The 14,851-nt window shown below is 50.1% G+C and overlaps 1 protein-coding gene across 1 annotated transcript in view; it reads right to left on the bottom strand.

Annotated features, from left to right (window-relative positions):
• Window positions 1-14,851, bottom strand: part of ESAM (endothelial cell adhesion molecule) — a 91,709-nt gene that overhangs the window by 16,504 nt on the left and 60,354 nt on the right. Inside the window, exon 2 of the mRNA XM_034754615.1 lies at window positions 4,400-4,557. Coding sequence (XP_034610506.1) covers window positions 4,400-4,557 — 158 coding nt within the window. The remainder of the gene's footprint in view (window positions 1-4,399; window positions 4,558-14,851) is intronic.

The following is a 14,851-nucleotide window of genomic DNA, read 5'->3' as shown; positions in this document are numbered from 1 at the left end:
CTGGGAGTCCTGCAGCCATCAGGGGGCAAGTGGGTTGCTTTGGCTTCAAGAGGCACATCTCCAGATTGCATCATAACCACTAATAGCCTGGGCCAGTGGGCGTCAGGGGGCAGCTCCACTGCAGTCAATCCTCACTATCAATCCCTCTGTGGATTAGGGCTTGGGAAGCCCGCAATAAAACACGAGAGAAGCAACGGAGAGCAACAAGCATGACCCATGGAGGAGAGGGTAAGGAATGGCGGAGAGACTAAGGGAGCTGGGAAAGAGGAGATGCTGGGACGGGGCTGATGAGGACACCGAATACTTTCCAGGGATCAGCGTAGCTGAGAGAGGGCAGGACAAAGAGTAAAGACGGGGAAGCCGAGGCTACACAGCGTGTAATAGAACATCCCCACACTCCCCAGAGTGCAGCGCTACCAAGGTTCCAGTGAAACAGGACATTAGGGGGACAGTGAAGTGGGCCAGGGAGAAAAGGCCCTGTGCTCAGATGGCTTCTGGAAACGGGAGCGGTGCAGAGATCCAGGGAGGCTGTCCCAGAGAGTGGCAGGAGCTGCAGGGAAGAAGGACGTCGCACCTGTCGTGGGAAGCCTAGTGCTAGGTCAGAGGAGAGAGAGTGAGTAGGTCACCTGGGCTTTAAACCCAGGAGGGGCTGGATCTCGCCGTGAGCGTGTAGTGACACAGAGGATGGAGTCGCACGTCTGTCACACGAGAGGAGGTGGGCACGGCAGGAGCATTTTGCACATGCTGGGCTCTGGAGAGCTGGTACGTGGAGAAGCCAGTGAAAGGAGCTCCTGGGAGAGGAGACGCAGCAGCGGTGGGGCTGAGGCAGATGCACAGAGGCGATGGTAGAGAGTGAAGTAAATTTAAGAGCCACGACAACTACAGCAATGGCACAGACTCCCCGAAGGAGGTGGCAGCGGCCGAGCCACCATCACTGCAGAGCCCCGAGCAGCGTGGTAGAGTGCAGGACAGAGCAGGAGCTACGCCTCTAACAAAGGTCAAGCGAGGCCTGAGCTTAGGTGAGGGCAGAAGGAAAATGGGAGCAGAGAGGAGCTGGGGGACAAAGCCGTTTCTGCTGGACTTCAAAGGGCTCAGATCCGTGGCGGACGGGATCCGGAGAGACACCACTCACGGGACTGAGCCATTTCAACCAAACTGTCCCGCTGGATGAGCGCAAGCTCTCCTCTCTCAGCACATGGGAAGGAGTCACGATCCAGGCTCGGCAGTTCATCAGCTCCTGCAGCCTGTTCCCCACCTGACGCGGTAACAGTCTGGCACCTCACAGCGATGGTGCTGAGTTGCCGTGGGGGTGACAGGACTGTCACAGGGACGGGGGAGCAGGCACCGAGACTAGATGGGCTTTTGAATCTAAACAAAAGCAGAATACTGCCTAGACGCTGGCACCATAACATCACAGCTGTTCCTCCAACAGTCCCAAGGTGAGGACGCTGCTCTGGACCAATGTGTGACTCACCTGTGCAGGTACCGATGGGTCACCACAGATTTAACCAGCCAGAACACTAAATATTTGACTACTGTTGTCCACAGGTCAACCTACCCTACAATGTGTGGCAAGTTCTGTTCTTGGGGCTGGTGACTTAGCCATGAAACGCACTGTGGGGTTGGTGCTGAACCAAGTTTGATTTCATTTAAAAAAAAAAAATAGCAAACTTTGGAAGCATCCATATATTTCTTGGCTTAGGGGGCCTGCCTAGCTTCTGAGTTGCTTTACTTTTCTAGCCCCTGGTTCGTAAACAGCCAGTGCTGCTTTATCCTTGTCATAACGGCTGTTCTCATGATTTTTTAGTTGAACATAGCGGTTCTGATACCATCCCTCCCCCTTTTTATGGGAGAAACCCAAGTGAGGATAGGGGTCAAACTGGGAAAAAAAGTGGTAAAACTCTGCCAAGCTCCACCCACATTATTCAATATCAGCCCCCGCTGAGTCACTGCTGATGACTGAGTCCTCACAAATAAGCACCCGACTTAGTGATGATCTGTGACCCTTCCTCTCCTTTCCTACATAAGGAATGAAATAGTTAACCATGGTGACCATTAAATCCGCATCGCTGGGCACTGAGTTAACCCTGCACTGGGAACGAGGGGACAATTCACACCTCTGCAAGCGATCGCCCTAGGTTCTCTGCAGACTCAGGTAGACATTTCTGCATCAGTCACACTGGCGTCGCATCAGAGGCAAATAGCAGCCCCCGTGTCTCAGTCGCACTTTCTTTACTTATTACACACAAGACATATGTTAAAAGAACATTATAGTTGCAAAGTCAAGAGCCCAGGAGTTAGGAAATGCCAGAACGAAGGCTGCCCATGCACAACGGAGCAAGCCTTCAAATTCTGAACATTCACCAGGAATCCACAGATTACAAAATTCAGAGACGTCTGTGGGACAAAACCTGGCGACACACGCGGGCTGAGGGATGTGCTGGCTGCCCTTCCCGCCGCCCCCATTGGCCTGGAGCGACAAACCGCGGCCAGTGGGAGCCGCGATCGGCTGAACCTGCGGACGCGGCAGGTAAACAAACCAGCCCGGCCTGCCAGGGGCTTTCCCTGAACAAGCAGCGGACTGGCTTTGAGAACCACTGCTGTACAGCACAGGGAGGAAGCCGCACTTAGCTGCGGTCCCTTCCCTGGGCTCTCCCGGCCCCTTAGTGCATGCACTAGCCTGGCCCAGCTCCAGCTGTCCCCGCGCAGAACCCTTCCTCCAGGCTCCTCTCACTGCTCACAGGCCTGGTGAGGCTGCAATGGGTCCCTTCCATCCCTCTCTGCCCTCCGGCTCCTCCTGGCAACGTAATACACTATTGTCCGTGTCAGCGATCTGGTTAGCTTGTTGTACACTGCTCCCCATGGAGATACCCCAACAGATGCTCCTTTGTGCTCGGAGTCAGATCAAGCAGATGGAAATTAAAGCTAGTCAAGTAACAAAGTGGCTCTGTCGAAACTGGGCAGTGCAACACCAGGAGTCGGCAGCACTTGAAAAATGCCGCACACCCCATCCTCACACACACTTTCCTCGGCGTTTGGAAAGCCCTGGTCACACCGACGTGTTGCAATGCCCGGGACAAGACATTTCATCGCACTGAACAGGCTGCTCTTCCACAATGGCTTATCCCCAGGGTGTAGGGGAGGCCCAGATATCGTAGATGAACCCAGGACATTTTTTGGGGTGGCGGGAGCCCTCTTTTCTAGGACTGGGCAAAGAAAAGTACAAGAGTTTCATCAGAAACATGTGTGAACCTGGGTCACATTTACCTGGGAGGAGGCAGAGCGGTTCTGTGAGCAAATCTCACCATGCTCGCATGGAAATTTTGAAAAAGTTGCTGCATGGGAGGAGCTGGTATCTCCAGAATCCACATTGTCTAGTCATGGGATTAAGCCCAGGACAGGAAGCTGGAAGACCCCGAGTTTTATCCCCACCTCTGCCGCCGACTAGCCTTCTACAGCACTTGACAAATATTTCCTTGCGTCCCACAGCCGCATCTCCATTTTACAGACAGGGTCCCAGACTGAGGGGCGCTGGAATAATTTGTATAGTGGGGGGTGCTGAGAGCCATTGAATCACGCTGTAACCCATATATATGATGGAAACCACTTCAAGCCAGGGGGTGAGGCAGCTCCCCCTGCCCCCCCTAGTTCCGCGCCTACCCCCAGACTGAATGACCAGTCTAAGATGAGCAGAGTTGATGTAGCTGTGTAGTCCCAGGATACGAGAGACGAGGTGGGTGAGATAACATCGTTCATCGGAACAACTTCTGTTGGGGAGACACACACTTCTGAGCTCCATAGAGCTCTGCTTCAGATCGGAGAGCGTCACAGTTCAATACCAGGTGGAACAGATTTATTTAGCGGTGAGTACCTGTCCCAGCCCTGAAGAAGAGTTCTGTGTGGCTCGAAAGCTCGTCTCTTTCCACAACCGAAGTCAGTCCAGTAAAAGTTATACCCTACCTTGTCAGGCTAAGTTGACACAGAGGCGGGAGGAGAAGCTAGGCCCTAGGCCACTTTCCAGGCAAATACCTAGATTCCCTGTGGGCTCGTATGCACCAGGTAGGGCTCTGCGACCTATGCCACAGCAGCCATCAAGGGAGCCCACACTGGACGCGCTCATTCACTGTCATACTTGCCCCCCAATGAGGTGCGGGTCACCTGACAGAGCAGCTCCCAGCTCCCCCTCCCAACCTAACAGGAGCATGGAGGAGCCAAGGGAGAGGAGCTGGTAGCTGAGGTGCAGCCAGCCGCTGACACTCTCACCCGTGGTCACCAGTGAAGCCTCTCCTCTCGCTGTGAGACCTCTCGCCAAGCCCCCAGAGTGCCCCAGTGAGGCACAACCGGAGCCCTGAGCTCCCCTGCAAAAAGTGTCCACCTCCCTGCCCCCCATGCCTTTTACCTGCAAACGATTGGCTCCAGGTCTCTCAAGGACCCACGAGACATAGGGACGACTCTGAGAGACGCTCGTGTACCAGATCGGCAACACCACCCTCTGCCCTTGGATCGTAGAGATAGAGGCTTGTCCCACGTTGACTTCCAGCAGCGCTGAAGAGAGACCTGCAGAGAGAGAGAGAGAAATTCAGTCCTATGGGTGCATCCTGACTCCCAGGAACCAGCCCTACTACAGACAAAGGGCAGCATCCAAAACTGAGCATCAAACCCCAGAGCCCCTCGGCACCCACTGAGATCCCAGGATCTGGCAGGGCACCAGGCGCAAGAGCAGAGGACACTCCACAGCTGACAACTCTGAACACTCAGAACAACGTGAAACCGATACTGTAAAGGACACCTCGCACGGCAATAGCACATGTAATCGGAGGCTCCCAAAGCCCAGTACCAACCGTAGGCAGGCATCACTGGGGTGCCATGCTTAAAGGCGGCACTGAGTTTGTGCAGTATGAATCCTTTGTCAGGCTTGAAAACATGGGCGGCATGTAGGGTCTTATGCCCCCCCAGATTTGCTGCTTGGCGTGTACGTGGACTAAGCATGCTCAGTAACACTGCTGAAGCCGGCTGCCCTCACTCCCTCCCCCACTATCGGCAGGCACAGGTTGTCTCCTACCCTCCCAGCACTTCATCTCAGGATAACGATTTCATTGTCTGGAAAGTTACAAGCAAATCCGTGCAGGAGTCTAGGAGCCGCATCTGAAATTTCAGAGCTGGAGCCCAACGTCATTTTGTGCCTCACTAATTTACAAACAGATTTTGTTTTTAAACACATGAAACTGTAGGCAGGTGACGCCTCTTAACAATAAACCCAAAACATAGTTTATGCACGGACTAGTTTTATAAAAACGATCAGAAACAAGGAAGCCGTGAGCATCGGTCGTTATCTATCTTGTGTACGCCCATCACTATAGTAGTTGAGTGCCTCACAGTCATCAGTATATTTACCCTCCAATCACCCCTGTGAGGCAGGGCAGTGCTGCTATTCTCATTGTACAGATGGTGAACTGAAGAATGAAGAGGTGAAGGATATGTTTGCATTGATCACATTTATAATGTGCAAACAGAATGAAGTCCAAACCAGTGAGATATAAATACTTGGTGCTTTAAAACAAGCAATTTCACAAAGCTGAAAACAATTATGCACCAAATCCACTGAGGGAAGAATTTAATCAGAGAAACATAAACGATAACTGGGAATTGTTTAAGAATACTTTACTAGAAGTCCAAAAAGCCACAATCAAGGAAGGAGGCCATATTAGTTTAAAAATTGAGCTGGTTGAGAGGGCGAAGTGAAGGCAGCTATAAAAATAAAATATATAATAAACAGAAGCAAGGGGAAGGCAACAGTAATTAATATAAATCAGAAGCTAGGAATTGTAGAAAATTGATAAGGGAAGCAAAGGACACAAGGAGAAATCTATGGTCAGCAGAGTTATGGATCATATGAAGGATTTTAATATATTAGGAACAATAAGAATCCTGCCAACAATATTTGTTCATTACTAGATGGAAATGACAAAATTATCAATAATAATTCAGAGAAGACAGAATTGGGCAATAAATATTTTTGTTCTGTATTTCGGGAAAACACAGACGTTGTAGTCATATCATATGACGATAACACTCTTTCCAGTCCACTGGAATTTCTGGAGGAAGTTAAACAGAAGTAAGCAAAGTTAGACATTTTAAAATCAGCAAGTTCAGATAACTTGCATGCAAGAGTTTTCAACGAGCTGGCTGAGGAATTGATTGGACTATGAATGCTGATTTTCATTAAATGGGTTAAAAACGACCTAACTGACAGACCTCAAAATGGAACTGTAAACAAGGAATCATCAAAAAGCAGGTGTATTTCTAGTGGGGTCCAACAGGGGATGCAAGTTGTTGGCCCTAAGCTGTTTAAAATTTATCAGTGACCTGGAAGAAAACAAAATATTAATTGATAAAGTTGGCAGCTGACATAAAAATTGGCAGAGTGGTACATACTGAAGAGGACAGGTCACTGATACAGAGCAATTTGGATCTCTTAGTGAGCCAGGCACAAGCAAACAATACGCGTTTTAATACAGCTAAATGTAAATGTATGTGTCTAGGAACAAAGGCTGTGGGCCATACTTCCAGGGTGGGGGACTCTATCTCGGGAAGCAGTGAGTCTGACAATGAATTTGGGGTGTTGGTGGATAATCAGCTGAACATGAGCTCCCAGTGCGAAGCTATGACCAAAGACCTAATGCATGAGCTCCCAGTGCGAAGCTATGACCAAAGACCTAATGCATGAGCTCCCAGTGCGAAGCTATGACCAAAGACCTAATGCGATTCTGAGATGCATAAACAGGGGAATCTCGAGTAGGAGCAGAGAGATTATTTTACCTCTAAATTTGGCAGTGCCACAACCGCTGCTGTAATCCTGTGTCCAGTTCTGGTGTCCACAGTTCAAGGAGGATGGTGATAAATTAGAGAGGGTTCACAGAAGAGCCATGAGAATGATAAAGGATTAGAAAATCTGCCTAAGGCTAGGTCTACACTAAGTGGGGGGGTCGATTTAAGATATGGAAATTCAGCTACACGAATAGCATAGCTGAATTCGGCATATCCTATTCGACTTACCCTGCTGTGAGGACGGCGGCAAATCGACCGCCGCGGCTCCCCCGTCGACGGCCCTTACTCCTCCTGACGAGGTGGGAGAAAGCGCGTCGATTCGAGGATCGATTTATCGCGTCTCGATGAGACGCGATAAATCGATCCCAGAGAGATCGATTTCTACCCAACCAATCCGGGCGGGTAGTGTAGACTAGCCCTTAGAGTGATAAACTAAACAGATTGAGCACTTTGAGTGTAACAAAGAGAAGGTGAAGGGGTGACTTGATGACAGTCTATAAGTACCTGCATGGGGAACAAATATTTAATGATTGGCTCTTCAGTCTAGCAGGGAAAGGTCCAACACGATCCGATGGCAGGAAGTTGAAGCTAGACAAATTCAGACAGGAAATAAGGCGTGCATTTTTGACAGTGAGAGTCATTAACCATTGGAACAACTCACCAAGGGTTTTGGTGGATTCTCCGTCACTGAAAAGGTTTCAATCCAGACTGGATGTTTTTCTAAAAGCTCTGCTCTAGGAAATATTGTGGGGCTGGTCTCTGGCAGGGGGTCAGACAAGATAGTCACAATGGTCCCGTCTGGCCTTGGCATTTATCCCCACTGCAGCTGGGAGCGTGCGGGTAGAGGTACACACACTTCCTCTGCTCGAGTGAGTGCGCTAAAAATAGCGGCGTGGGCGCGACGGCATGGGCTAGCTGCCTGAGTAGAATCACGCCCAACCCCAAGGGTACATACTCGGGAGGCCAGCCTCAGCCGCCGCTCATGCCACCACAGCCCCAGCTCGAGCAGAGCTGGCATGTGTACATCCACCCGAGCTGGGAATTCCAGCTCCCAGCTGCAGCGTAGGGAGTTTGTGGCAGAACAGGGAACTAAACTCATGTCTCCAGAGTCCCAGGCTAGTGCTCTAACCACTGGACCATCCTGCCTCCAATCGGATGTTTTTATTCTGATCATAAAAGCTCATGAATAAAAATGCCTTAAAAGATGCTTTCTATGAACTCTGGGTGATGCCAAAGCTCCTGTCAAAGGGTTTCTACGTCAGCTGTTCCAAACAGGCACTCCTGCACTGTGTCCCCAGCTTCACAGCACAAGATTCCACAGCAAGATGGGAGAGTTGCAGGACGCGGAGCTCAGCGGCAGCTGGGTCTCTGCTCCCATGGTATTCAAGAGCAATGCAGGCAGGGAGCTTCCCCTGTAGTGCCCCTTCGTAATCCAGCAGGGCTCCCCCTTCTGCACATCCTAGGAAAGCTGCAAAGATGTACGTGAAGCTGCCTGGTGCAGTTACAGGCCGAAGTTCAAGGGTTGAGCTGGCACAGGGGGTGGGTGGGGCAGGGAGCAAGGTGGTGTTTTTGTACCGGCTTAGCTGGAGCAACAGCAGAACAAGTGGATGCCTAAACTGTTTAAACTATCTGACCTTTAAAGTATCATTATTGGGCTTCAGAGTTAATAGCCCTTTTGAGATGAACAGGGGAATTCATCTCCCTTTACAGCTCTGACTGACCCAACCTGCCTGGGATTTGGGGGGAGAGCACAGGTTGCAGGAGGGAAGAGTTTGGAGGAGACACTAGGAAGTCAGTCTGTGTGCACATGGCCTGAATGCCAGCGGCAGCCCCTCTGTAAATAGCTCTCTTAGTAAAGAGCCCGTTTAGTTTTACAAGCTGGAGACCTCTCGTGTTACGACTTAGCATGCAGTACATGCAACAGTGACAATGCTAGATAACGTCAAATTCAGGTCCCCTTCACAACCGCAAGGGCTGGAAACTCTGGTTATCTTTAAATGAAAGCTTAGCTTCTCCAGAATCTGAACAAGTCTTGGGGGCTGCATTGTTGCCAGTCCTGAGGGTACAAAAGTCACGAGTGCGGCCCCTCCGAAATCAAGAGATTGGTTTAAAAATACAGGAGATTTTGCCTTCTATTTTCTGAGTCTTCAGGGGGGCGCTTGTGTCATGTTTCGAGCTTTTCTCTACAACTGCGAGACCAACTTATTTTTAATTGAAAGCAGAGGTTCTTACCTAATCTCCTGACTCCAGAAGCTGAAGTTGTAAGAAAAAATAACTGCAGTGAGACCAGACAGAAAACAGAGAGTGGACAACACTGGAGCCGGCTAAACACCTCCCTAGAGTTGGGAGGGGTTTGGCATCCCTGATCCACAGCATTTGTATTCTTTTATCACAGCTGAGAAGGGGAAACTCCCAAGACAGTGAAAGTGAAACGGTTTACAGGACAGTTGGCGTTCTTCGGATGAGGGCTGTGTAGCGACACTGGAAATGTTTCTGTTTGTGCTCTCACTGCATAGAGGCACTGGCTGCTACAGCTCTTCCGGCTTCTTAATGTTTTAATTGTAGTGGCGCTCACAGAAACATTTCAAATAGAAACTAATGGCTCCTGATAGTGACGAGCCCAATTCTAACTGTTCCGATTTGTATACAGAAGCTGCAGGGGGATGCATCAGCTGAGATCTGACTGGCTGAGATTATTCTGCATCTTTCTGACATTCCAATACCACGGAACACGCCAAAGAGAGAGGCAACTTGCCCACAAGGGAAGGGGAATTATCATATAGCCCTTGGATTTTGCCCACTGCCATTTCCGTTGACTCAATTCCATACATAACCTGACTGCAATGTTTGTTAGCATCACAAATACAATCTATTAGCAGGAGGCCTTGTATACAGGGGCTAGTGACCAGAAACAAGTTGTCTGATGAATTTTAATGCACCAGCTCCCTTGGGATTTATTTAGAAATGTTGATCATTTGTGTTTACATTTGTGCCAGCAGTGATGAAGCTGGACGAGTGGATTCTTGTGGCTGTGTCTCTGCAATCAACCAGGGCTCTTCCCTCCACAACATACATGCAGGCAGGGCTGCCAGCTAGATGCAATAGATTTCTGTGCCATAGGCTCTTCAGGGCAGGAGATGGCATTTTGGACAGCATCAAGTACAGCACTTGGGCTCAGGGGAAAATAGTCACCGCATTTGTGACTGATAATTGGCGTTTTACAGACAGTCCTACACACTTCTGGCTGCCTTCTGCTGTATGCCAATTACACTGCAGGGGCAGAGGATGCCAATTCTGTTTCTGTCCATCCTCTTGGCACCCGACAAGGTGGTTCACGTCATGTTATCTGCTGCAGTTGGATGTGTGTAAACATTGGAATTTAGAGGAGCTATAAAAATTCCATGTGATGAAATGGAAAAGATTGGGACCGTTTAATTTAGAGATTAAGAGAACATGATCGAGATACACCTCTACCCCAATATAACGCGACCCAATAGAACACAAATTCAGATATAACGCGGCAAAACAGTGCTCGGGGGGGGGGGGGGAGGCTGCGCACTCCGGTGGATCAAAGCAAGTTCGATAAAACGCGGTTTCACCTATAACGCGGTAAGATTTTTTGGCTCCCGAGGACAGCGTTATATCGAGGTAGAGCTGTAATTATTTTTAATGTAACAGCTGATAGAAGACTGGCACCCTTATTTATCCTCCAATATAATGCAAGAGCAAGAGAACAGCCATTGAAAATAAAAGGCAACATTTAAAACTGATCAAAACTACTTTTAACATAGTGTATAATTAGCCGGTGGAACTTCACAGAATATCAGAAAGGTTGCTCATATTCAGAATCATATCTATCTATATCTAAGAACATCTATAGTTATATCTGGCAGGATAAAAGTTACCTGGGTCATAAAGCCTCATGGTTCAAGGCACAACCCACCACCAGTGGCCTGGAGTCAGAAGAAATCCCATATGGGCAGGTGATCCCATAATTGTCCACCAGGGAGCTCACGCACTTGCCTCTGAAGCAGCTAGTCCTGGCCACTGACAGGATTACGGGCTAGATAGACCCTGGAATGAAGCCTCCGGGTGTCTTTGGAAGCCACATTTCACAAGCTGTTTGAACCTGAATGGGGCTAACTGAGCAGACTGGTTAGCTGGCCAGCATGCAATGGGCCAAACGGCATTGACAGTTGGCAAACAGAGCTCTCACCTAGCTCCACGAGCGAGTCTCCATGGATTGACCCCTCTCTAATCCCCTTCTGCTGCTGGCTCAGTATTTGCTGCTTTTCCAAGAGAAACATTCATACCCAAAGTCAGCAGGTCTCATTAGTTACCGGTCACTGCAAGGCCCTGATTCTGCAGGGTAATTTGACACGCACTTAAGAACCTGCAGAACTGGGGCCTCAAACACGTATGGGTTACACCTCAAACAATGCATGTGGTTGGAACGCTGGTCCAGACCAGAGGCGCACAGATCTGGAACTGCCACGTTCAATGCTCAATCCCCTTCCCGCTTAACCAATGGCGGAACCATTCCACCCCGACAAATTTAGCAAAACCAAATTTGCTTCCAGACTGGATCTGATCGTCGCAACAAGAGCAGGTGGCAATGCAAGATCCAAGATGGCTCCTCCCTCTCAGGGCTCCCGCCCCCCAGAACAGCACAAGGTGTCTTTGCTACTTGTTTGCGCTCCTCAGGAGCGCCGAAGGATGTGCCATCTGCCTTCAGAAGGAAAGGATTTCCGGGTTTTCAAGGTCGAGCATTTGGTAAGAGGATGCAAGACAATGGGAATAAGACATTTCCCTGCACTCAGGAACAGCTCTGACATCAGGCCCAGCCATTTCCACAGGACCCCGCCAAAAAACAAAGCCCTGGAAATGCTCACGACAACAACAGGAAGCTGCACTTATGGCCTGTTTGATAAAGCATCTAGATTTGTTTAAGTCTCGCTCCCGTCTACTGGCATCCCGCAGGGTCCTCCAGCTGGTTGTTCCTGCCTTACCCTGGCCTCTTCCTCCTGTTGATAAGAGTGCTAAGAGTCTTAGGCAGCTGGTTCAAACCCCCTCAGTTCCTCTGCACACGCTCCTGCTACTCAGGGCTGGGGACTCGGTGGGGTGACCTCTGAAATGAGTACAAGGCTATTCACACCAGGAGATCGAAGGTTTGATGACAGCACCCCATCAAAGGGGACTATCAGAAGAGCCAGCTCCAGGAGGACCATTCATATGAACATCTGCCTTAGCATGCAACTAATGGCCTCTTTCCTTGGAGGGAAGGACTAGGTGACATTGGGCAGCATGTGAGAAGATGACCCAGCCGACGTAGGCTTCATTCTGGGCTGTAGAGGACATGGGTCTGGGGGTGGCACACATGCATGAGGACTCTGCATCACAGAACTTACAATGCTCTTCACAAGGGAAACCTGGAGTAAGACGCACCCCCTGAACTGACAGAACGGAGCAGCTCAGTGCCCAGCTCAGGCAGATTTCCCTCCTCCAGAGGGCGGACAGCCAGCGAGAAAAGCTGGAGAACAGGCAGAGAACATTGCATTAATCACAACATTCAACACCTCCTGCAGAAGAGTTATTAAAGGGGAAGGTGGGCAGAGTTCCCGGGGCGGGGAGGGGGATTACAAGGTCTAAACATGGCCCCTCAATATGGTGACAGGAGTGGACAAAAATACCCCTGAATTTTCGGTTTGCAAAGTTGTAGCTGTGTCAGTCCCGGGATATTAGAGATAAGGCGGGCGAGGTAACATCTTTTATTGGAGCAACTTCTGTTGGTGCGAGACGCACGCTTTCAAGCTCCACCAAGCTCGCCTTCTCCAGAAGAGCTGTGCACGAGTCAAAAGTGTCTCTCTCTCCCCAACAGAAGTTGCTCCAATAAAGGATATTACCTCACCCACCTTCTCTCTCACCAATTTTCTGGCTGTCACAAGAGCTACCTAAGTGTGTGGAAAAATTGGTTGAGTGGCAGAAGAAGGTCTAGAAATAAACATTCCTTGAGCCCTTAGCTGTGAGCCCCAGCTTGACAGCCCTCTCTTGAGCTAGTTTTCAGTTATTAGTTGTCCATATGCCTAGACATGCCCGAATCCAGGCAGCAGGGCCCACTCTCCTGGATAGCCTATTAGTGCCTCTGCCACATGCCTATAAACCTGGGAGACTGTAGCTGGCACGTCGAGGCACAGACACCTTCTCAAATCGCAGGAAATAAGTTCTTCCAAAGGTTCTTCCTGTCTAAGGCTCCCAAACTTGCCCCGGTCCCAGCACCTAGTTCTACAGGACCGGTCTAGCGAGACCATAATAGGACTGGGTGAAATCTCTCCACTCGCTCGCTGCCATTTGGCAGGTGTTAAATTTCACTTCAGTGTTTCAGGCCACTGCCCAGCCAGGCCCATTGTTTGAATGGAGGCTTCCAAAGGATAACAGGGATCCAGCAGGGGGCCCGACTCCACTTGCAGGGTTTCCAATGTGGGGACAAGTCATAAATAGGTATTTTGTAGTTTTAATCCTCCCAACACCATCCTCCCAGGTGCTGCGTGTCAGAGCAGCGGCAATTAGTAACCTTCTAAATTTAGCTTAATCTCATCTCCAGTGCAAGTGCTAGAGATCGCCCTGGTGCAAGGCTCAATCTCTCTCTCTCTCTCTCATTAGATCTCATGGCCTGGAATAGAAACATTTCCCAGAGAGGCTCAGACGTAAACTGGTCTGTGATCTTTGTCATGCCTATGCAGAGGATGTGAATTGTGCCCTCCAGGGCCAATTTCTCAGCATTTTAAGGCTTTCCATCTCATTGGATTGTTATTTTCTAGTCTCGCTTATGACTACAGAGCACCAAGAGGCCTCAGCTGAGCTCGGGGTCTGTAAGAGACTGTGTCCCTGCCCCTCAGAGCTGACAGTCCAAGGGTATGAGGAAAAAGGATTCTGCAGCTGAGGTACATGGAGATTAAGTGACTTGTCAAGGTCACATAGGCAGAGGAGGGAATTGAACGGGGGTCTCCTCAATCCCAGTCTGGCCTTAACCATACAGGCCTGCCTTCCTCTCTGGAGCTTATTAAAACTCATCCAGTTCCCCCTTGTTAGTCTCTCTCCCGTTGGGGTTATTTATGGGAGGGCTCCATTTCTGAGACCCCTCGCCCCCCATTTTAATGCTGCAAACAGACAGCTGGTTTCCATGGAGAACGCCCAAAGCAAAAGGCTGCTTATCCCTGCGATGTTCACGGCGGCAGCGAACCCGGGCCATGCTCACCAGATTAGGCACGGGCGACGACACAACCAATAAGCAAAGCATTGGGGAATATTAACGGGATGGACGTGCATCCCTGAGTCACACTCGGAACTTAAAGGCATCCCAGGGAGAACGCTGCCCCCCCCCCCCCGTCACTGCGGAGAGCTGCTTTAATTGCTGGGAGTTACAGCCCAGAGATTATTTCCCAACACTGCAGAAGGAGGATCAGCTGGAAAGTAATCTACTAGAGAGGTCAGTAGTGCACTGTTGGAAGGGGAGAGGCAGAGAGCTACAGCCGGAGGGATACTTGCCTCTGCTTCCTCTAGCATCTGACAGAGGCTGGGTCACTCAGTCACATCTAAATGCCTCTGGGACGTGCTGCCAGATCCAAACAGACCCTCCCTGGGGCTGACCTCTAGCTGAGCATACCAGGAACCCCGTGTTCGAGTCCAATCCCCGCACTGCCCTTCTGCCCGCTTCCAAACAAGAGTTCACACAGACCGACCCTGTCAGATCCGCTGTGACAGGGAGCAGCTGGCTTTCTAGCAGCAGCCCACGTGCTCTCTCTGCACTGGGCCTTGGGTTTCCAATACGTTTCCAAAGCTCATCCCCATTTACATAAAGGGCTCCAATAAGGGCATTGATTACCTGCCACCACTATGGATCAGTTATGTGACTGCTCCAGCAGGTCAGGCCACGGCACTAAGCCATAAATTAATAGTTCCATTATTTCATACACCCCAGTGTGCTCTAGGAACAGGGCATTGACTCTTCCATGGGCTGTGGCAT

This window comes from Trachemys scripta, chromosome 21 (assembly GCF_013100865.1).
Source record: "Trachemys scripta elegans isolate TJP31775 chromosome 21, CAS_Tse_1.0, whole genome shotgun sequence".
Lineage (NCBI taxonomy): Eukaryota > Metazoa > Chordata > Testudines > Emydidae > Trachemys > Trachemys scripta.
This window is presented reverse-complemented; position numbering and strand designations above follow the sequence as displayed.